Consider the following 25,022-nt stretch of genomic DNA (forward strand, 5'->3'; position numbering starts at 1 on the left):
ATTGAGTGGAATGTATGTAAAGAGATGATTTTGTGACCCATTGTCTTTCTATAAATGCTTTTTTATAAGCTCTAGATGTGTGTATGAGTGTTGGAAAAATGTGATGTTCTTAGTCCTGTGAGAATTTACACTGTTTTAAAGCAAAATGTGATCTTGGCTCTGCTGGGTCATTATATATATGTATTAACTCTATATAATGTAGCATAATGTATTACATCTACCAATTTCCTCATCACCTCTCTGGTCTTTTTATCCTAAAAAAAGTGCAGGAAAAAACCATATCTTCATTTCTGATCATAGTATTCTACTGCTTTAAACAGAATTCCATTTCCTGGAAAAACAGGTAATTTAATGGTGAATCAGACTGGGAAAATAAAATGATGAATTTCCAATTGGAGTCCAGTGATACTGACTGAGTAATTTTGCTTGCTAAATTTTTGTTGACAAATATTTCCATAAAGAGTTGCAGGTTTCCCATTCTCACCTGAGCTTGGCAAAGTCATGTAACTTTCTCCTGCTTTAGATCCTATAAGCACAGAGATTTTATTTGTGTTCCCTTTTCTGGTACTGGCACTCCTTGGTTAATTAACATTTTTATTTGTTTATTGGAATGTTAACTTCAATAATATTTATCTCTGTATATATTCAGTGATATGTGCATGTGTACATATGTATGTGCACAGTCTTATTAAGGCACATTTGGATTTAAACTACTTGTTTTATTTGCATGTAATTTATATGTAAATCTGAAAACAAATAGAAAAATCCTGATGTAAATTTGCAAAATAACCTTTGCAAATGTATTTCATAGGTTGATAAATCTTGATTTAATCTCACTCATCTAAAATAGTTTCTGTCAGATCCATTCTCCAGGACTGTTAAATAAAATTAAGCATGTGTACAGATACCTGAACAGTGAGAAGCTCCAAAAGTTGATTTTGTTCTTTCTGCTCTAACAGTGAACTTACTTGAAAGTCATGCACCAGTGCAGTTCTTTACCATTAAAAATAGGAGCACTGTGTTAAATTTAAATTGTAAAATTATGTAGCACAGATCTGAATATGACTTTGACATTGCTGCAGTTTGGTAACCTTTGCTGTTTATCTAACCTTCAGTGAACTGCAGTGTTGTGTTGTCAAGCAGATCTGTTTATTAATGCTGAAATTGTTGATGTCAGTCTTAAAGATCATTTCTTATGGGACCTTGCCAGTATATCCGGAAATAAAAATACATTTTAAAGCCTTTTTTTATTTAAGCAATCAGGCAAAGTATAATTTTGTTTCTGAGCAATGAAAAGTACAAATTCCAGCAGCAACTTTGTTATATCTGAAGAAAAACCTATAGGTATGCAACAGGGATAGCCTGTATTCATTTATTTTTTAAGTCCTTTTTTCTTGAGATATGATATTTTACTTGGAGGACTGTAATAAGAATGGAAGACATATTTTACTATCTTGTGACATTTCATTAGACTTGGGATCAATAGAAATATGTGAAAATACCTTTATGGCCATAAATGCCTGCACCATTTATGTGTTTATACAGACTTCTTGTGTTACATCACAGTAACCTGGATAAATTCATGTTTATGCCTGCTGCTTTGTCATCTTTTTCTGTCCTTGGCCTTACTTGCTTTAGTGAAATACTCCTAAGAATTTTCTTTAATTATGGCAAAGTAAATGTTGATTTCCTGTAGAAATGGTGCACGGGCTCATTGGAAATTGCTTGCTTCATTTCCATGTAATCTCCCAGGCAGTGTTCAAGTTACAGAGGTGGCTTTTCCTAATCAAAGCTCTCAGTAGCTTCCAGATGAGACTGGAGTGAGGAAAAGCACACGTGGCATGGTGTGAGTTTCTTTAATATTGAGAACTGTGATAGTTTACTTCCCCCCCCTCCCTGTTTGAATGCTGCTGTGTTAGTGATGGTCACAAATTTTCCCTTTTGTTTTGATCAGTTGTGCTGACCAATCTCTGCTTTTGTATTTATTACATGCAGGAATAATGACCTGAGGTTTAAACTCATCTGCTGGGATTAGACCTTGAACAAGGGTTTCAGCAGACTGCTTTAGAAGTTAAGCTTTTACTTGTTTGTCTAGTGTAATAGCTAGCTCATTGACTCTGAGTAAGTGTTACAAGGTGCACTGCAAAATGAGTGGGAAGATGTGGAATGTGTTCTTGATGCTGGCCATAATACATTAAATAGATTCCATAAATGTTTCTGGGTTGGTTTTTTTTTTTGTTAGTAGTTGGAACTAAGGGTGTTGACTGAGCTGTTCCAAAATACCCCAAACAACCAAGATCCAGTTCACGAATGGACACTTGCAGGTCCAAGGAAAAGATCTCTCTACTTAGAGCAAAAATGATCAAGCTGAAAGAAAGCACAAAGTGTTTTTTAAGTTTAATAACCAGTGCGAGTGATCAACACTTCTCAGAATGACTTATATGTGCGCATTTGCTTTAATTTATTTTTCCTTAGGAGGGGTGGGTTTGGGTTTGTTTTGATTGTTTTGGTCTGGGTTTGTTTTCACTTAGGCTATACAAAAGGATGGCTTTGTTCTACCAGAGAACCACAAAGAAATAAAAATATGAAGAGAGATTGTTCCCATATCCAAACCCTGCACCTGCTCTGAGCAGGGTAATTGCTAACAAGCTGCTCTCTTTCTAAAATGCCAGTTATCCATGGAGCTGACAGAATCCTGAATTCCTCTGAAAGTGGCATTTTACAGTGACTCTGAAAAGAAGTGCCAATGTTTTCATGAATAAAGATATTGACCGGGGAAAGCAATTGTGTGACCATAATCATTGAGACAAGAACTGTAGCAACAGGATCTTATAACACAGAGGATTGTAAAGGGAACATGAGGGATGAAAATGATAGGTACTTATGCAAATGGATTAGAACTATCCTGTGCCACTTTGTGGATCTGTCTTTTAATCTCTCTTGCTATCTAGGCCGTGGGATTAGTCAAAAACAGCTGGAATGGAATGGACACAATCACTTAATCACAAAATCAGAAGGCTTGCTGGGGTAATTTCCCTTCAAATAGAACACTGCAAACCCAGGGCAGGTAGTACTTAATATCAGTTGCAAGCCCAGCTCTACAAAGAGCTTTGGAAAGAATACAATCTTTCCATTATAAGTGTATTGAGTCTGTCTTTTAAAACACCCAAAATGTGACATGAAATTATTAGTCTTTTTTTTCTTTTGTCACCTTTTCTTTATGTTTGGGGAATGCAAATGGCAAGAGTTTAATGAAGTGATGTTGTTGTGATTACATCTGAGCTGCAGAGTGAGACTCATTCTCATTCCTACTGCAAAGCAAATTACGTTTGCTTTTCCTACTCTAATGCACTTTGCCCCTGAAATTCTTGCCAAAATAAGGAGGGGGCTGTAATTCTCCTTAGTGCTTTTCTCTGTAAGCTTTGTCCTGGTTACAGAAAAAAAGAAAAAAAGACAAAAGAAAGCAGGTGATTTATTCAGAGCATCAGAAGATGCCATGCTGGCAGAAACTGCTACAGCCCAAATCAAGCTCCTCTAAGATCTTTCACCTGCCTCAACACAAAACCAGGCAAGTCCCAGACACTGCTGGTGGGTTTTGTGCTCCAAATAACCACAGTCTAGGGGTAAACACCAACGTGCATCTGCAGACCTGGGCTGTCAGGCACAGCAGCTTGGTAAAGTTCACTCTGGACTGCAGAAATTGTGCCAGAATCTCTGCCTTCAGTTTGAGCTGAACCCAGCAGAAATAGTTAAAACTTATTGAATTCTTGTTCTTACCTTTATTATAGAGAAATGCATATTTTCTGCATTTATCAGCTGAGTTGATGCAGCCTGAGCAGAAGCTCTATGAGAAAAAGCAGGTTGGTTTGTCAGGGTTAGCTTGTCTCTGAAAGTTTGATTTTCACTCCTTCTCCCAAAGGGGATGCTGCATTTTAACTACCCAATGTCTTCTGCAAAAGCCTGGCAGAGGCACTCAGAACTCCTCAGGCTTTACCCAGTGCCCTTCCACATTTCTGCTCCCACCAGGCATTCTGCTGTTGCTTCTGGCATGATTTCCATGGTGGAAATTGAGCTGTGCTTTGCACAAAGAGTTTTCCAAGAAATCCAGAAAATGCTGTTAGGATAATTCAGAAACCTGACTTACTAATGCAGCATGCTAAGCCAATATTTTCTGACCTTTTGTTTTCTTACAACAACCTTAGTTGTACACACTTGCTGGAAAAATTATGTCTTAAAGACTTTTTATCCTCATTGATTAACAATAAAACTGTGAGACTCTATGAGCTTCAGGAAGGAAGCTGTGATTTTTTTTTTTCTGGTTATGCTGCTTACAAGAAAGATTGCAAGTTTGTTCAGGTAGAAATATGGAAATATTTGAAAGTTTTTTTTGTGCATTCTTCTACTACATCTCTTAATTCTGAGTGATTCTTTTTCTCAAATCAATATCCCCAATACTACTTAAGATATGTGCTTGCATTTTTGTGTCAAGGGATAAAAAATATTTTTATTTGAAATAAATCTAGCTGAATTTAGTTTCATGTTTTTATTTCTGTTGTAATAGGAACTTAGGTTTTCTTTTTAGAGTATGGTGTAATACAACCATTATGGAGGCAATGTCATGGTTTTTTTATTCTAAATATGAAACATCTGTGTCAGAATCTGTATTTTATTTAAAAATAGAGAACAAACGGAACTGCTGAATGAGAGTACAGCCTTCTAGGGTTACAGCATTGGTGTATCAGGGCAAAGAGAGTGCCATGGACTTGTGCAAGGCTTTTGTCACTGTCCCACATGACCCTGACAGGCCTGAGAGATGAGCCTGTGTTCAAGTTCAGCAAGGCCAGGTGCAGAGTCCTCCATGTGGATGTGGCAATTCCAGGCACAAATAAAGGCTGGGCAGAGGATGGATTGAGACCAACCCTGAGGAGAAGGACTTTGGGGGTGCTGCAGAGTGAAAAGCTCAGTGTGACCCAGCAATGTGCCCTTGCAGGACAGAGATCAGCAGCATCCTTGGCTGCATCCTGGGCTGCATCCTGGGCTGCATCCATCCCCTGGGGCAGCAGGGCAAGGAGGGGGCTCTGCCTCTGTACCCTGCTCTGGTGAGACCCCTCCTGCAGAGTTGGATCCAGCTCTGGGGCCTACAGGGTAAGAGGGGTGTGGGCCCTGTTGGAGGGAGTCCAGAGGAGGTCACAAAGGTGCTCAGGGGGCTGGAGCACCTCTCCTGCACAGACAGGCTGTTCAGGTGGGGTTGTTCAGCCTGGGATAGTGAAAACTGTGAAAACTTCAGAGCAACTTGTAAAGGGGTTACAGGAGAGCTGGAGAGGGACTTTTTACAAGGGCTCGTAGTGACTGGATAAGGGACAATGGCCTCACACTGAAGGAGCAGGTTTACATCAGATATAAGAAAGAAATTCTTCACTGTGAGGGTGTGGCACTGGCTCCTGGGAGAAGCTGTGGGTTCTCCTGCCAGTCTGGATCACTTTGAGCAAGAAGGTCTAGTGGAAGGAGATGGGGCTTGGACTGAGCTGATCTTTAAGATCCCTTCCAACCCAAACTGTTTATGATTCTGTGCCATAGATTGTGGTACTCAAAGCCATGTTTTGCTGCTGCTTCAAAGATTTTCATGCCTGTAGTGAATCAGTTCATCATCAGCCTGAGAACTGTGTTTGGAGATGGACTATATATCTAGAAAACAGCCTAGAAGAGGAGAGAGAAAGATGCTTCAGCCTATTCAAATTATATTTACTTTGCATATTTGCTGGATGGTTTTTTTTCAGCATTTCCCTCTGAAATACCTTGTTTTGCAGTGGTGAGTGGGATTCAGCACAGAGGGCTGCAAAAGTGTTGAAATGACTCATTTGTCCTCTGACAGCCTCAACCTGTCCTACCTCCCCAGTCCTACACTTCACCTGTCCTACACCCAGTCCCTGCAGGGTTTTGGTTTAGCCTTCCTTTTGGTTACTTTAGCCTTCCTTTTGGTTACTTTAGCCTTTCTTTTGGTTACTTTAGCCTTTCTTTTGGTTGCAGGATTTGCAGCCTCTGTAAATGGTGCTGCATCACACATGTGGTGCATGCTTTGTAAGATCAGTCTTTTAGGGGTCTTTTCAACAGAAGTTAGATGGAGACAATCACAAAGCAGGAGCTTTAGGCTTTGTCCTTTGGTTGCATGCATTGGAACCTCTAACACTGGTGTTCAAGGATTTTGTGCAAAAATGTTCTCATTTTTCTCTTTTTAGCTGTGTTTTAGTAAGGTATTACTCAGTCACAAATTGCATTCAGAAATATCTATTACTTGAGGATTGTTTTTGGCAACAATGCAATTAAATGGTTTGTGAAAAAGCTGCTATAAATAATGAGAAAACTTGCAATTCTGTTATTCTTTGTGCAGCCATTTTCTGATTCATTAGAGTTAGGTTGTAAAATCTATAATAACATTATAGGTAGTGTTATATATAAACCACCATATTCAAGAGCTGGTGTTTTTTCAAACCACATTAATAAAAGAGCCTATTTAGGAGATTAAATGCTTAAATCTCCATCTGTGTCTGCATTGTTGTCATGTGCCAGTTAGCAGATAGTTATGGGGAAACTACATGTTGTCAAAAGCTTCTCATTGTATGGCTCTCTGTGGTGTTTCCTCTTGAAGGGCTCTATCTTCTTGTCACACTCAGAAATCACAGCTTCTGCCTTGCCACTGATACACAGCCCAGAGATCTCTTTAGCTGCCTTTTGCTCGTGGCCATTTCAAAGCAGCACGAGGCTAAAAATGTTTTATTGTTGAAGGCCTGCAGCTTACACTGTTTTAAAACTTTGTAGGCTACAGCCCAAGAGTTGCATTGGTTAGCATCAAAAAAGTTAATTGGAGATGCCCTCGATAGAGACTGTGCTATGAATTAACTTCATTATAGTAATTTTGCTAATATTTCATTTAACTTAATTTCAATTTTTCTTCATATTTCATCAATATTTCTAATATTTCAATTTTCTAATACTGTGTTCAGTAACTTCATAAATGTCTTACAAGAATGTTGTCACTCAATAACATCATCATGACTTCAATAATTTCCAATATAATAATTTGATACAACTTGTAATTTTTATTCAAATATTAAAACTGAATATCTTAATTTGATAGTCCTTTTTGTGCCATTCCCCATGTTTTCAGCTAGCTGGAAACTCTTCTTTCTCACTGTGGGTACCATTAAGCTTTGTATGCTCAGTACTTGATTCATCTCTTTGGCATTCTCCTTTCACAGATTTGCAGAAGTATTTAAAATGAAGCTTTATTTTTAGAAACTGAACAATATTCATGTCTGAAGAGAAGAACCTTGTGAATAATAAGAACTTGGTACATTTTTTAGAAGCTTTGGCATTCATCAAGTTGTCCAGCTTCTGTCATTTTAAGTCAGTTCTTTGGAATAGGGTTTTACAATTCTCTCAGGGAAACTAAAGTTTTCTCACCAGCACTTGGTTCTGTGAGCTTCTAGTTCCTGTCTTAAACTGGACTGTCAGATGTCATTTAAATAAGGGTAACACTGTGATGCTCTAGAGTAAGTTTGTGTTTCCTAGACTGTGCTATTACAATAATCCTTACTTAAGGGAAAACCATAGCTTGGATCTGAGTTCACCTGCAGGACGCAGAAATTCTGTGTTTTTGTGGAAAAGCTGTGGATCCCTGCAATGTCTAAGGCCACACAGGCTGTGGTAATTAGCATTTCACAAGGGAGGAAGGAAAATGAGGGAAGCAGGCAAGCTTGAAAGTGGTTGGGAAGCAGGGGCAATGGGGTGGAGAAGGGATGGATGCCAGGAGTTCCTGTTTACACCATTTTTCCCCCTGAGTGCTGAAGCCATGGTAGGGGCTGCCCTGAGGAGACAGAATGGCTGCTCTGCCGCTCTGATGAGAGTAAAAATCTCAAAAATGAGCAATCTCAGGTAGGCTGGGCAGCATGATGGGTGGCAGATGTGGGGACGTTCCTTGCTGGGAGCTGTGATGTGCTGAGGATGGCTGTGAGAATTCCCCATGGGATTGCTTAGAGCCTGTGTTGGGTAATTCCCCTTTTATTTTCTGGAAGACAGGACCAGGGAGAGAAGGTGTCTTTTATAGGTAGAAATGAACTGGCAAGGAGTTAAAAAAACAACATTTAAGAAGTTAAAGACACAATTGCTGCTGTGGGCAATGCTGTGATGCTGAAGTGGCGCATGTGAGCCAAGAAGGCACAAGAAAATTGCCCCTCTCTGTTAAGACTTATTCATTTCACACTCATTATAACCCAGAAATATAAAATGAAATAATGGGAATGTGAAAAAATTTTACCATGCTTTTGAAAGCTTGTAAAACATAGCATGAGGGTTTTTTTGTTTGTTTGTTTTTGTTTTTTTTTTTTACAATCCTACCATAGCATTTAATTATAGCAAAATAAAATTAAAGGATTTACCATAGCAAAAATTAGCATATTTAATTAATAATTCATCGCTTATTATTATTAATAATTGTTTATGAAATAAAATGATTAGTAACTAAAGGCATGTGTAATTGTGGTAGAGAAACATTTCTGCTTGCCAAATCTAGATAGATAAAATATTGTTTTCTCTGAGGGAGTGTTGGGGTTGTAAGAAACAATTGCACTAGTTTTGTCAATGTGTTTTTAGCTGTTTATGTGCTGTTTGGTCTCAAACTGTACCAGGAATGTGGGCAGTGCATGGCTAGGATTGAAAATTTGTAAATGGTGCCTGGCAGAAGTTAAACATGTAGCACAGAGGGTGGAGGCTTAAGTGCACTGGTACTTAGAGAAGCATTCATTTAACATTTGTTATAAGCTGCTGTTGTTTTTTTATAACTAAGAGGGGAGCAGTTTACAGTTGATCTACTGCATAGAGAAAAAGAGCTTGTAGCTTCAGATGGAATAGATGCAGCCTCAGGCAGTTTTGCTAATGCTTTCTATTACAAATAAGTTTAATAGTGTGCATTAAAAAGGATGTGTATTTAAACCTTTATGGTCCATACCATGTTAGGTGGAATTACAGTAAATTGCTACATTTCATTTCTGTAATTATCTTATAAACTGCTAGTTGATATTGTCCTGAAGTTTATGTTCAGGACATTTTAACACCAGTTGTATTTTGGACAGCTTGCATAACATCATTGGATTGTCTCTTAGGGGTACAAAATTGCATATATATATTAAAAAAAAAGAAAAAATCTATTAAAAAAGCATGAGAATTGCACACCTTTGGATGACTCTGTGTGCTGTGGAGAGGGGAGAGATCATGATCACCTCCCATGCACATTATGAGCATGCACAGAGCAATATTCCTGTTGCTAATAGTTCTGGAAATGTATGTTTGAGAAATGTGGTCTTTTCCTTTTATTTCACTTTTTTCCATTCCTGTAGGAACTTGGAAGTAACAGCCCTCCGCAGAGGAACTGGAAGGGAATTGCAATTGCGCTGCTGGTGATTCTGGTTGTTTGTTCACTCATCACCATGTCTGTCATTCTTTTAACCCCAGGTAACCTTCTTCTTTATTTTATCTTCTTAAAGGTCTGTGATTCATAATGCAGTCATAAAGCAATGGATGTTAAAGTGTCTCTTGACTTTGAGCATTCTTAACTTGTGGCTGTTGTAAATTTGGTGCTGTAGGGACTCGGGAGCTGCTGGAGGCCTTGGGGAGCAGAGATATTTGGAGTTAGCAATATTTGGAGTTGGCAATCCTTAGGGTTGTGTCTGCCTTGAGCCTCAGCAAGTGTGAGCAAGAGTGTTTTGTTGGTTTTTTGTGTAATTTCAGATTCAGAGATGAGCTAAGAGAAAATTGTATTCCATGGAATGCAACTTCTCACTGAATCGTGAACATGGATCTTCCATCTGTACATGCACAAGTTCTTTCTTTCAGAAACAACAACGGAAAAGTAATGGCTCAGTCACAGAGAAAAAAAGGGAGAGGGCAAGAAGAAGTAGACAAAAAAGAGAAGAAGTAGACAAAAAGAGAAAACACTCCACAAGTTTAAAAAAACCCCAAACTTTGAATCCTTTTGCCAGTTTTAAAGTTGGAGTGTAAAGTACCTGATTTGCATGGCATGCCTGGATAGTAAATATTGGTCGGCAAATATTCTGCCATGGAAGTGCTCAGTTTGTGTAAACCAGAAAGTTAATGAAGCTCTTTTCAGTAAATAATGGTTCCAGGCTGTTTGGCCACGAGATGCAATCACTGAGGGAAGCTGTGCATGAGCAAGTACAGCAGCACAGGGCTGCTGCTTTAAAGGAAGGTGCTGAGGATAAATAGAAAAGGATCAGAAAGCTTTGCTTGTCAGAGGGGATGAGGCAGCTGGAAAGAGAAGGCAGGAACACTATGGGATAGTCTGCTTCCTCTGTTTTGTATAAATATCTACTCCTTATGCAGGGTGCTGTCCAAAATAACTGTTTGCTTATTTCCACTTAGATCAAGTTGAGAGAAATAAAAGCAAAGTTGTGCTGCTGTAGTCTCAGTGAATAGGAGCCTTCTTCAGGGAATAAGAAAAAAGAGGTTTTGAGAGCACATGGTAGTGTATCCTAGTACACTCTAAGGCAGAAGACTGTTTTTTGTTTCAAGGAGGATGTTTCCCTTTTTTTGAAGACTTATGAAATATCAAGTGTTTGCTGGAACCTACAATAATAACTTTCAGTTGTGGCTCTTATATCTACATAGAATTATTAATGATGTAAAACATAAGCTGAAATCCTTGAAGGCACTCATGGAAACAGAATAAACAACCTAGGGGAATGGTAACTTAAAAAAAAATATTAAAAAAGCTCAGTGAATTACAACATCTCTGAGGCTGTTTCAAAATCCAGAGATCTTGGTTGAAAACTTGTGTAAGCTGGGACCTACATTTCAGTTGAAGTCATGCAAGTGGAAACTGGTTCTGTCAGCTCAGATGCTCTGAGATATCCCATAGAGACTGTGAAGCTTGATAGGAATGAAAACTTTTCTCCCAGAACAATCTAGCTCTGCAAAACTGGGCTTGGAAATGCTCACCATGGAAAGCTTTGAGGTGTATGGTAGGATAGATAATTTTCCTTTTTTGGCCCTAATTATTGCTGTTCCTCCTTCACTTTTGTTATTAATTTGTTTGATTATTATGAATTATTAGTGGTTTGGGAAGCAGATATTTTGCTACTCTAAGCATTATAGCTGACACTTCTTTGTCATGAACATGTGTTAAGATCACATTGGGATGTTCAGTATTTGAGGGGAGGAAAAAAGTAGAGATCCCCACTCGCATCTGGATATTGTGAAGTGCTCAGTTCCAAGTTGATGCTAATTTGTTATTATAAATATTTGGGTTTGAAAATCCTTCTCATAAAATATAACAGGTCTGAATGAAGATATTCAGTGCAAATGTCCTTTGTTACCCTGGGATGTTTCAGTGTTCATTTCTGGTACTGTTTTGAGGATCAGAGAGTTCTCTCCCTATTTAGTTCTGCCTGTATGGATGGGTGCTTCTTAGATTTCATGTAAATTCCCCTAAACACTGTACATCATGCTGCTTCTTTTTATGGAAATGATGATAATTTCAGATGGTTATGGCTCAGAAGCATGATTGTTTCACTGGTATTTTTTGGAGGCAAACGTGTACTTAACTGATATGCCAAACACAACAGCAATGATCTCTTTTGCCTGTAATTATTTACACGTTGTTTTGTCCACAGTATAAGAAGCTCTTAGTTCTGTGTACACTAACAGCTGTCATTTGACTTCTCTCAGATTTTGAACAACAGCTTTCCTGCCTTTTCATAGAGGGATCAATGCTTCCATATGGGATAGCATGTTTTTAAAAGAAATGTAATTCATTTGCAAAAAGCTTCAGAGGCTTCAGCTTCCACTAAAGATAGAAACTATGCTAAACTAAAAGGAAATTCTTGATTTTCTTTTTGTATTATCTTTTATTACATGAAATATAACTTGACTATACAATACTAGGCAGGATTTTTGTTGAAATAAGAGATGTATTTTGACCTATTAATATCCTGGGTTTTGTTTAAATCTGAAACCTCTGTGTTACAATTATGTTTGTGGTTTGAGTAAATGTATTGTACCAACAATATTAGTAACATTTCTGATCATTTCATCTTGCTTTTAATCTATGATAATACTCACAATCTTTATAAATGTCTGAGTGTTCTCAAAAAGAGATGGAAAAGTAGAAGAACAAATCATCCAGAGATATAAAACGTTAGTGGCAGAGTCTGAATGAACTCTCAGCCCAGTAACCACTTGTTGGGGCTCAGGAACTCTCTGTGAGCCCCATGGACTAAGGAGTACATTAAATAAACCCCACTGCTCCCAGCAAGTAGAAATTGCTACACTGCTCCTTACCTGGGAGAAGAAGGCTTGCAGGCAAATATCCCTACTGGTTTTCTTCAAAATTAGAGAAGTGCAATGATAAAGAAAATGCAAAGAGATGCCAAAGAATGAAGTTGCCCTTGTTAAAGCAGAGGACTGGAGTGGAAAGACTTGGAAGTCTCTCTGGGGAAACTGCATTATAAATCCAGTGATTTCTGTTTAAAATTTGGAGTGGATTGCTGGAGAACTATTTAAGAAGGCAAAAGAAAATACCTTGGAAATAATCTTGTAAATCTATCTTTATACTGGGAATTAGTGGCCAATGCAGAGACACAGATGCCGTCATTTGGTTTGTATGTCAGTATAAATATAACACAGGCACCTTTCTTCTGCTGCTTTTATTCTATTTTATGCTTTTGAGGTTTCATCTCACACCTGCATATACTGAAATAGTCGTGGGTAGATTTTTAGATAACAGTGCCTTTAAATCATTCCCGCCCTTTGAATCAGCTGGTTCTTGTTTTGCATCATGACAGTTCCACATTGTAGGAATTATCTGAAGACCTGTCTTATGAGCCTATGTCTGTTGATCTGTGTCTCAGAACTGACAAATGTTCAATTGAAAGTATTAGCAGCTGAAAGTTTTATATGAAAAACCCCTCAAGAACAGCCTAAGCGTTGTATGGATTTGGCCTCCCCAAAACAGGTGTTTTGCCACAATTGTTAAAGCTGTATTTTTCCTTTTGGGACTGTCAGTATTTCTACTTTCATGTTAACTTACAGTTTCTGAATGTGTGGAAAACTCAAATGCTTTTACTAGGTCTTGATTAGTGAGATACTGATGTTGGCATTTAAACCATGCCTACTGAGTAAAATCAAGCTCTGGGAAGAGAATCCATTTGGATTTTGTCCAGTAGATAAACTGTTCAGGGTTAGGACTGACCTCTCCATACTCTCTCTCATACTACTCTTAAAGGAAAAGAAAGCAAACTAATATTTTTTTTTTTTTTTTTTTTTGTGATATGGATATATTTACTGCAAGCAGTTTCAGGTTTCTGTTCAATTCTGTATGGGCTCCCTGTACCTACTGTAATTGGCAGGCAGGTTTTGATACCCAACTATTTTCTGGCAAATTTTCTTCCTTTGTCATGATAACACAAAGTGAGCTATGCTAATTCCCAGTTACACATGCTAGCTTGCATACCATTTACTAGTGGCGTTTTTTTCTTTTTTCAGATGGAATTTAACATCAAGCCTTTATCCTAATTTCTAGCATAAAACCTTTTTTTTTCCACAGCAAAGTCAGTAGGGAGCTTCAGTTAATGGCATACTACAGTACATAATTATTAGTTTTATTTGCTAAGTTAGAACACAGATTTTATGAGGTGTTTAGACTATATTTAACCTGCAAAAATAATATCCTGTAAACTCATGAAAAGTAGCAAGGCCATTAATTTCAAGTTTTGGAGCCTTCTAGTTTAGTAAGCACAAACAGGTTTGTCACTTTGAATTAATCCATGCCAGTACTGGAACTGTTTTTAATTGGATGTACAATTAAGAAGTAGTCATTTAGTCTTTAGCATTTGATTTTGTTTGTGTCTCTGTAATCTGTGTCATTTGCTGCACATATATACATATATATATATATATATATGTATATTTATATCTATCTGTCTGTCTATCTATCTATCTATCTATCTATCTATCTGTCTATCTATCCAATTTCAGACTGAAATACAGAAATTTGAGGTAAATAGTCTGAGAACATTGGAAATATCATTCCTTTAAGGAATAATTCAATAAAATTTACAGGGAAATGAAAAAGAGACAGTAGGCTATTTTGCAATGTGATAAATGCACAGTAGTAAAAGGAAGTCTTTATAATGAAACAGGTACATCCTAGAATCAAAGATTAGTTTGGGTTGTAAAGGACCTTAAAGATCATGTCATTCCAACCACTCTGCCATGGGCAGGGACACTTTCCACTATCCCACGTGGCTCCAAGCCCTGTCAGGGTTCTGAGCACTTCCAGGGATGGGGCAGCCACAGCTGCTCTGGGCACCCTGTGCCAGGACCTCTCCAGTCTGTGAGGGAAGAATCCAAGAATTCCCCAATCTAAACCTGCACTCTTTCAGTTTAAAGAAAGTTCCACTTTCCTGTCACTCCATGACTGCCCAAAAGTCCCTCTCAGTCTCATAGCAGTCCCCCTATGGAGTCCCCCTGTCTCCACAGCAGAGATGCTGCAGCCCCCTGAGCATCTTTGTGGCCTCCTCTGGACCTGCTCCAACAGGTCCATGTCCTTGTCTTTGTCACTTGGAGAAGAGTTACCAACAGTGCATTCCAGGAACCTGCTGGGTTGGTTATACCCCACTGTGCTGTCCCCCCAACAGGTATTGGGGTGGCCAAAGTCACCCACAAGGACCAGGGCTTGTGGATGTGAGGACCCTGCCCTTGCTCTCCCAGCTGGGGTGGCCTGCTGCAGCCCCCGAGGTGACAATGATGTCACCTATCCCTGTCCCTTCTTTAATCCTGACCATAAGGTCAGGTCACCCCATCTACCCATCCATCTGTCCGTCTGTCCATCCATCCACATCCATCCATCCATCCATCCATCCATCCATCCATCCATCCACATCCATCCATCCATCCATCCATCCATCCATCCATCCATCCATCCATCCATCCATCCACATCCATCCATCCATCCACATCCATCCATCCATCCATCCATCCATCCATCCATCCATCCATCCATCCATCCATCCATCCACATCCATCCATCCATCCATCCATCCATCCATCCATCCATCCATCCATCCATCCATCCATCCACATCCATCCATCCATCCTCCATGCATTCCAGCTGGTCCCTGACACAGAGGGCCACCCCTCCTGTTCTCCCCTGCCTCTGAGTACAAATGTGGTGGGGTAAAATTAATTTGTGCTTGTGCTCAATACAGATTAACCCACTGATGTTTTGAGGGTTCCCAGGATGTGTAATTCATCCTGTTATAGATAAACTGGGCATCTGAGATATTGGCAGAGGGCAAAGGTGGAGCTGAGTTACAAACAGGACTCTAATTTGGTTAAAAATTACCATTAGGAAATAAACAAACCAAACTTCTAAAACATCTTTTAAAGTTGCTAGAAGATACCTTTTTTTTTTTTCAGTTTACAAATGCTAACTATAATTTAAAATTTACTTTAAAATCCAATTTATATTGAAATTTCTTGCCAGGGATGTGATAGCAAACAGACTGGTGTTCCTTCCTTCTCGAATAGCCTCTCTGTGCTCAGCTGATGTATTATTTTAGTGATTTTTATTTAAGCAGTTGGAAAAAAAATCTGTCATAGGTAAGGCAATCTTTGACAGCATAACAGCTTGTGTGGGCTTGATTGCTAGTTGGCAAACTGGCAGGAAATAAAGGGTCACAATGAGTAGAAACAGACTCAGGTGAGGTTAGAAGGGGAACACGTTTGGAATTACAAACAGCATCAGGAGCAGGATGTGTGGAATCCAAATAGGTGGTGGAAAACAGCCTGTGCAGGGTAAGGTTGTCAGTAAGGCTGTGGAAAAAGGGGATAATGGGCATGAGAAGAGCCCAGTGTCTGCTGCTGTTAAGGCAGGAGCAGTGTTCTGAAGACACAGGAATGTGTTTGTGGAGCTGAGCAGAGCACACATAACAACATGTGCTCACTTTGAAGATAAAAACACAGTGTGTGGCAGGAGCAAGAGCTAACAAGGTCCCACGATGTGTAAACAGAGGGATTAGGTATAAATCAAGAGAGATAATGTTGCTCTGCTGTAAAGCCCCAGTAAGACTGCAAGTGCAATATTGTGTCCCATGCTGGACTGGCAGATGAAAAATAAAAACAAACCTAAACAGGCTATTTTGATTCCTGGAAGGTAGGAAGAGGGAAAAAGCTTATTTTAGGATTAGAGTGTTTGTCTTATGAGGGAGGATCCTTACAAGACGTGGAGTGCAAGAGGAGTTGATTGCAGTGGGTGAGTGCTTCCAGAGCCCTGCTGCCACCTGGGAGGGAGCAACGTGAAAAATGCAGCAGAGCTGTGGAGTGAGCAGCTGGGATGGCCTTGGGTCCATTGTAAATTCATGATGTGCATTAAAAGGGAGTTTTCAGGACACCAAGGATGCACTTTTATTAATATCAGCTGAAGTGGCTGCAGCAGGCAGTGCTGACATTCAAAGGCAAAAATAACATATTGCTGTTGATTCCAGTAAGCTTTCTGCTGGCCCTATAATTGAGAAATTTGGCTGAATAAAGACCAATAACAAAACTATTGATTGACTTTATTCTCTTTGAAGGGTCACATTTTCATCCAAAATATGTTACAGGATATGACCTTTGCAAAGCAGGATTCTTTGTTAAAAATGTCCGGGTAGCATTCATGGGTTGACACAAAGGTAACAAAGATGCTTGACTGCTGTGATGGCAGATACTCTCTTTGTATGTGCCTGTCACCAGAGCACTGCTTAATATCTAAAAGGACAAAACCTCCCTAACACAAAGAAGGAAAGAAAAGCTCATAGAGAAGAGAAAGAGTGCAGTAATTTATGGTAACCTGCCCAATAATATAAAATTATTTTAAAAACCTGGCAGGACATTGGGCTGGTTGTGTGAGAAGTGCACAGGTGCATCTTTTTGCAGAGGGAACAACCAGCACAGCTTTTGGCATCTTTTTTCTGTTCTAAACAGCCCAAAGCAGTCAGGTGAGGTGCAAGCTGCTGGCAGTGATTATTGCTTGGAAACTTGGTGGTTTTGTCTTTTGACACTAAAAGTTTTGCTTTAATAGTAATGGTTCAACATTACCACTGTTAGTGCAGCAGTTCTCTCTTGAATCTTCACTATTGAAATCTTCAATACTTATTTTTATAGCTTACAGCACAAGAACACTGATATTTAGCAGAGCTCCTTTTTTAGTTTTCTGAAGTGTGGAGATGATTTTAGATGCAGGAAAATAATTTTGGTTTATTTTGTTTTGTTTTGTAAGTCAGTGTTGGCTAATGTTCAGGAGCACAGTGTTCCTGGGTCGTGTTTGGGAAAAACACAAGGCTGCTAGCCAAGTTATGGTGTTCCTGTCACTAGAAAGCAAGCACAGGCTATGAAATGTGAATGTAGATTTTTTTAAATTTTATTTTAAGTTGTGGAATAGGTGAAGTTGGTTCCAAATTTACTCGCAGAAGATTTTTATCTAGTTTCTCTCAGTGTATGGTACTCAATATGGCCCACATTCTTTGGCCAGGATATTTTGGTGTTGTTTGTAATTTTTTGTGGCGTGGGGCTGTGGTAAGGAAGAGCTTTGCTCTTAAAGTCCCAGTATAATAAATAGCCAAACACTAAATCCTGTAGTTTTCCTGTCCAAAAGGTACTAATTCTTTGTTTCCTGAAATTTTACTAAACAAAAATGATACTTTTACTTGTTGTGAAAAAACCCAAAAGAGCAAGGTATTGTTATCATGGTTCTATAATGCCAGTGTTTTGCAAACAACAGAGAATATATTGTTTCCAATATTTATCTAAAATGAACTTGTTGTGTTTATTTTAGATGAACTTGCAAATTCATCAGAAAACAGATTATCCTTGGAAGATCTCTTCAGAAAAGAGTTCGTAGTTCATAATCCAGAAGCCAAATGGATTAATGGTAAGTTCATAAACTCTCACTTAATTTGAAACTAGGTAAAAATTTTAAGTCTTGAATGATATTATCCAGTCACTGAGGAAAAAAAAATAAAATCGGTTAAAATTTCAAACCCTCTTGAAATTGGCCAGTGTCCCAGTTTTCTTTCTTACTCTGAATCACGTTTCTTGCATTAATTTTTGAAGTGGCTTTCTAATTTTAAAGCTCTGTCTAGTAGAAACCCATTAAAATGATCTGTTCATGCTCCTGACTCAGTTGGAATCAGTGATGAAGAATTGTGTTTAACAACTGGATCTTGTTTGTGGATTCACAGGAAAATCAACTCTATTAATGTCTGAACTTTGGGGTTTGGGAACTGGTTGCCTTGCATTTGGAAAAGACTTGAATATTTCAATATAATTGTACAGTCATTTATACTTTTACAATATACTTGTACATAATTTTCTGATGACTACAAATTGTATTTAGTATTCTGATTTACTAAATGAACTGCTTTACTTAGCAGGGAGTTTTGTGATTGAATTATTGCTTTGTGATAAATTCTGAAGAATGAAGTGGCTATAATAAACATAAGTGCATTTAAAAGCAAAAGCATAAAAAGGAGAAAAGTATGGTCAGTCTTTTTTTTCCCCCAGCACCTGCTCTGGTGTTTTTTGTTAGCCATTAGTTCAGGGCTAAGAGAAGGGACACTCAGTTTAGTTTCCTCTCACCTCTGCTGAGTTGCCCTTAGTTTCTTCTTTGGACTGGTTTCTGTCTACAGTCAGTGCAAAAAAAAAAAGTGATACTGGGTAAAGCTGGAACAGTTCTATTGCCAGGAGGAGCAGTTTCTTGTGTTTTTGCTAATGAAATCATAAAAGCAGGTTTTCAATTTGCTTTTCTCTGTTAAATTCACAAAACAGCTGCTTATGACCCCACCCTATCTGAAAAACACTGGTCCTAATTATCAAATAAAGTTATCCCAGACCCAGTATTGTAAACTAAAGGGGTCACTAAAAGCAGGGAAGTACACAGTGGAAGAACATCGTTATGCTGGTTCTATCCATTCCTCTTGTTACTTAAAAAATCCATGAGATTATTCTCCTAAGAACTCTAGTAGTTCCTCATAACATGTGCATAATATTCTATGCATAAAAGTAGTACTAATTTCAAAACCCAGGACAATAAAACTAAAAGGCTGTGGATGGAGCTACATTAAATATTGGTGAAGCTATAAAACATGTAGTTAATTGTATTTCTTAACTCTCTTCTACAGCCTGTAGTAACAGCAAAGCTTCTTTTATGAGTTTTCCAGATGTGGTAAAAAAGAAATGCAGAATTTGATGCTAAACTCTTGCTTGGATACAGGTTTTTCCTGTGGTCTTCAAAATCCATCTTTAAAAGCTCCTGCAGTGAAATAGAATTTTATTAGCATCATGCAAAAATATAATTTGCATTAGTGTCGTGCAAAAAATTATTGTAAACAATCCAGTGTAAAAGGTATGAGATTGTATTTATGAGATTGTACAGGTATGAACTTTTCCATCTCTTGAAAATAATATTAGAAATGCTATTTATTAGAGAAAGACCCTGTGTTTTATTAACAGTACACTGGTACTAATATCCAGTCTTCCTACAATGATGGTTTTCTGAGTCAGTGTGAAAACTTCTAAGCTTTTTACTTTAAACTCAGGTGTTCTCCTGAATTTATTGGCCAAAGAAACAGTGAAGTCCAATAGTACAAAAAAACAGGAAAAAAGAACATTTTGTTTATTAGAGTATGTGTGTGTGTATGAGAAGTAAAGAAAAAGTGGGAGTAATTAAGGATTTATAAATTTTTTAGTATTTTTGATAAACACAGAAAAAATATGTATAGGTTTTGGGATTTTTTTTAATAGCCAGTATAGTTAATGATATCCAATTTATTGGGCAATAAAAAAACCCAAGGAGTAGTCTTGCAAAGCAGCATTTCTGCTTCCTGCTTCTATTTTTGTTTTTTAAGACTTTATTTCCTGGCACTGTGGCATTGCAGTGATGGCATTATATGCATGGAAAATGAAATATATAAGTTCAGATTCATTACTGTGGAGCTGGAGGGGAGCATTTGGCACTTTCTTTGGATATTGGCAGGATAAGTGAACTCTGCACAGGATGATTTTAGCAGAAAATAAATAGCTACTTACTACCTTTTGCTCTTCTTGGAATGGGATAATTTGTATCCACTTGAAAGTTTTATCATCTTTCCCTCTTGGGAAGGGGTGGGGATAGAGATTGAAATAGTGGCTCCTGCTGTAAGCAGTGTCTTCAGGGTCTCGATCATGTTTTGTAGAAAAACAAAAAGAAAGATTTAAGGATTTCAAGTGGTGGATGAATTACTGTGTCCTTAGCTAAGGCCTGGTATTTAACTGCTGCCCTTTAATGAAACTTTCCCTACTGATCTTTGCATTTCTCTGACATTATCTTCCAATCTTGCATTATTTCTTGCTTGTTTGAAAGCTCTCCCACTACAAACTCCATCCCCATGCAGCTATTTCTAGACTGCTCTTTAATAAGAGCAGCCCTTAAATGCAGATTTTTTTTACAGTCCATTTCCTTTCCTGCTTGAAACTGAGTCCACAATTTTATGGGCTTGCCACCAAAGTTAATAATTATGCAAATGTCTAAAGTTGGAGAGGAGATGTTGGTCTTTATCTGAGATAATCAGATGTTGCTGAGGAAATAAAAGAAACACTATGAGCTAGTCTTAAAAGTGACAAAATATATTCCCATTTTATATAGTATGTGAAGATGTACCTGTGCAGATATCCAGATTTCTTCTTCATTTGTTTTTTCTTTCTATTTTGGTTTATTTCAAAGGCAATATATATATTTTTTTAACATGACTTTGATTTTTTTTCTCTTTGAAAGAATTTACATAGAAAGAATAAGAAAATAGGGATGATAGCCAGTAATTTTGTTGTAAATGACTTAGTAGGGCACTAAGCTTTGTCAGTTTTAAATCTGATTACTTTGGCTGTAAAAGGACATGGTGGAGAGTGCACACAACCATTAACCAGTCCAATCCCTGCTAGCTGGAAAAATGTTTAATTTCAGAAGGCATTCCAGTTGTCTGGTTTGTTTTGGAGACCTTGAATGAGAGTACATCTCCCTCTAGCATTATTGATCTTCAGGTTTTCTAATAGGAAATAAGAATTTAAAATGCTGCCAGTGAATAATGAATGTGAATGTGTCAGGTTGAAACTGACAGCTGGGGCAGAGTGAAGAATTTTTTCAGGATATTTTCCCAATTTCTCTCAAGTTACTTAGAAATGTGTGTGCTGCCCTTAGGGAAATATTGAGGACTCAACAGATTTGCATTCTTTTACTGAGGTCTGTACTTACATCTCCTGTTCCAGGGACTATAGCTGTAAATGACAATAAAATTCAGAATATTTTTGTGTATTTCTCTGTGAATATATGAATCTCTTGCATTTTTTTCTGTCCAGACATTCTTTGCCAATCTTTGCTGGACATGATGGAGTGAACTGGCTCCTTGGTGGCAGTGGCAGATGGGTGCATAGCCAGCATAATGACAGGATTTTTCATATATTTTAAATCACCTGAGCCTGTATGTGTGGTTTTTGTGTGTGTGTGTGTGTGTTTTGTGTGTTTGTGTGTTTTTTCTCTTATTGTAAACCCCTGTTTTGGAATTAGGTTTATCACTTTTTCCACCATAAAATCCAGGGTTGTGCCAAGCAGGCACACCCTGTTCAGATTTAATTTTCAAAGCAAATAATTTTTCAAGACACATGTATATTTTCAAAGCAAAGATTCTTCATCTTTTTTGTTTGTTTGTTTCTTCTCCTTTTACAGTTTTAATCTGTTTCTTTGGACATTATAATAAACCACTCCATCCAATTCAGAAATATTTTCACTCCAGGTGTTTTTTTTAACTCAAGCCTTTGCATTAACTTTATTTACTTGGTGGGGGTTTTTTTGTGTTTCATGGTGTTTCCAGATTTCCTATATTAGCCTCAGCAGAAGCTGTCATTTGCTAATTAATTGCTAGTTCTTATATGGGCATCTTTATTTTCATGCAGTGAGGACAAAAGAGAGCAGGTGATGACACCCCTTTTGAACATCAGAGAAAACATGGGATTGGTTTACGGAGGAAATCCTTCTGCTCCTCACATTTATTTTGAAAACATTTATTTTGTTTAGTAGTCTCTCCAAAAAAAAGGAAAAAAAAATTTGAAGCATTCCTACTTTACAGTTGATGAGTGGTTTCACTGTCATGTTTTGTAGACTGTGTATTACAGTTTACATGGAAAGATATTACCTGGCTGAAGAAATATTACTTCAGCTTCTCATAACATGTTTTCTTTCCTTAAAGAGCAACTGAGAGAGTGTCTGCCCATAATTTTACCTGTGGCTGTCCCTGGCACGTTTCTCATGCTGTACACTGCCTTTGTCACCTGGGGAGTGAAATGTGCAGGCAGTGGCCGGTGCTGGAGCTGCTGCTTCCCTTGGGTCTCTTGTCTATCCTGAAAAATGAAATAAACAGTGGGCCTGGGAAACCTGCCATGAAGGTGGTTGAAACTGCTTTTAAATGATTTATGATAGAAATGGAAGTGGTTTGGGAAGCACAGCACACAGATTTCACAGTAGCAGATATGCCAAGTTTGTGCAGTAAAAATATGGTTTAAAACATTTGGCATTTCTTAAAAGAAGCTTTTCCTGTGTGTGAGATAAACACGAGCTTGTTTTAACAGAGCTGAGTGTGTTGTGATGTTTGTCAGTGGATATGGGTCAATGCAAGAAATAATCCAGCACTGAGCAGTAAGAGAAGAGATTCTGCTCCAGAAATTGAGTTGAAGAAACAAAGCACCTCTTTAAGAATTACACATCTATGAGTGTTGGTGTTACCCTTGCAATCAGGGATGGATATTAAGAGTGAAAATATGTTATTTTATTCCCTAAGTGAGATGAGAGTGGGATGTGGCCAACCTGGAGTGCAGCCATAGTGCAGGAGAGCCCTGGTGGTGTAGCAGGGGCTGTTTGGTGCTCACGAATTTGCTGTGATGTTAATTAATTAATTAATCAACTAATGCTCTTGGGCAGAAGTGAAGAGGGGTGTGCTCAGTGTTACCTGTGCCAGCTCTGCACAGAGCTTTCATTTTTTGTTGGAATCTGTCTGTGCAGAGCCTGGAGCTGGAAGCCGGGCCAGGGAGTTGTTTTGTTGTCTCTTGTCTGTGAAGGGTTTATTTCTGAAAGGCAGCAGAGGGGGTTGCACTTTGATTCTCTGTGCTGCAAAAAGCAGCCTGTGGAAGAACAAGTAAAAAAAAAAATCCTAAGATAGCACTCCAATCTTTGGAGGCTTTCAGCTGAAATTCTTCTTTCCTAAAACTCCAGCAAGTTGTGTGAAATACACACCCAAGTTTTGCCAAGTCTGAAGACAATGTTTTGGGAAAGGCCCAGAAAATTTGAGAAGATACATAAAGCATCTCCAGGCTGGCTGATATTTCTCTCAGAAACTGCTAAAAAGGGGAATAAAAGGCTTGATTGATACCATTCTACTGGTTTATTAAAATAACTTCTTAAACAAAAGAATTTAAGCAATGTTTTTGTGAAACAGATTGAGTGATTCAATTCTCTCATTAGGGAACAGACTGGAGGAGTTTGGGGCTGTGTTTGTGCTGATGCTAAAGATTTTCTGTGAGCCAGCTGTGGGTGGGTAATTGGTCATTCAGGGAAAGGTTGTGGAGGTACCACCCCTGTATCAAGAATAATGTGCATTGCGGTGTCCTTTGCTCCAGGAATTGTGGTTTCTCCAGCAATGGACATTTTGGTTTAGGAAGAATTTTTATTTTCTCGTTAGTTTTAGTTTTTGTGGGTGGTTTGGTGTTTTGTCCTCATTAAAATTCTTTCTTCCACAGTGTGTACCACAATGAGGTAATTTAATCAGTAATTTTTCCTTTTGGCTCTGGTCTAGTCTTTAAACAAGGTTACTCAGTGGCTGTTTCACCTGATCTCCCTGCCCCAGCACACTGTGAGGACTTGCTGCAGGGACTGTGCCCCTTTCTGCTCTCCTGTAATTGATGTCCCCAAGGTGCCACATTTCTGCCTCCTCAGAAGCAGATCTGGGCAGTTTGTGCTCAGCTCAGTTAATCCCTGTGGCTGCATCAATACTGGTGCCACTGTTAATGATGGTGAACAGGAATTAAACAGTGCTGAGCATTCAGGGCCATTAACTTGTGTCACCACTGGATTCTGCAAATGACTTCTTCCTTCCTCCACCAGCATTCTTTGTACACCAGGACAATATTGAGTTACTTTTGACTTCTGCAGTATCCTGTGACTCTTGTTTTCCTTCAAGCATCACCATTGCTGATTGCAAAATTTTTTTTCCTGGCCATTTTTTTCCTTACGTTTTTGATTTTTACTAGGTGTGTTGTATTCTCTCCACAGAATACTTGAAATATATTTTCCTTAAGAGTCCTTGCTTCTTGGAACAACTTACATCTAGTTGTATTTATTGAGATGTAGCCTGATTCCATGCTAGTTGAAATCTCTAGGTATGGGACAAAATCCAGAGATTGGGACATAAGTCAGGAAAAATGAAATCAGATATTCCAGCTAGTGGGAGGTCAAACTACCTTTTGCCACCAATAGCCAAACACACAGCTAATCATTGCAATCCTTCTTAAAATTTATGTCCCTATTGATTTTTTACTTATTCCACAGCCCAAAGCATTAAGAATTTAACAAAGACATCAATATCCTTAGAAAACATTTACACAGGGAGAGTGTATCTGTTGCACGAGGTGTCTTTTGAAAGAGATTAGCAGAATGATTTACATTTTCTAATCAGTATTTCTGGATAGTAACCTAATGCTGAAAGGTTAAGTACATCAGTTCTGTGTGTGAAGCCCTGGGAAAGAGGACCAGACACTAAATAAACCTGAATTCTCCCTGTTATTGAAGCAAAAGTCTCCTGAGTGCAGTGCAGGAGGAAGTTTAAATATTCCCATAGTTTCCATAGTGATGTTGGTGGAACAGGGAGGCCTTTTCTCAGTAACACATTTCTGGC

At 38.4% G+C, this 25,022-nt stretch overlaps 1 protein-coding gene across 3 annotated transcripts in view; it reads left to right on the forward strand.

The window, feature by feature from the left end:
* DPP10 (dipeptidyl peptidase like 10) overlaps nucleotides 1-25,022 on the forward strand; it is a 433,982-nt gene that overhangs the window by 230,166 nt on the left and 178,794 nt on the right. For all 3 annotated transcript variants that reach the window (XM_064717808.1, XM_064717810.1, XM_064717807.1), the window contains exons 2-3: nucleotides 9,393-9,507; nucleotides 17,885-17,980. In XM_064717808.1, coding sequence (XP_064573878.1) covers nucleotides 9,393-9,507; nucleotides 17,885-17,980 — 211 coding nt within the window. The remainder of the gene's footprint in view (nucleotides 1-9,392; nucleotides 9,508-17,884; nucleotides 17,981-25,022) is intronic.

This window comes from Zonotrichia leucophrys, chromosome 7 (assembly GCF_028769735.1).
Source record: "Zonotrichia leucophrys gambelii isolate GWCS_2022_RI chromosome 7, RI_Zleu_2.0, whole genome shotgun sequence".
Classification (NCBI taxonomy): Eukaryota; Metazoa; Chordata; class Aves; order Passeriformes; family Passerellidae; genus Zonotrichia; species Zonotrichia leucophrys.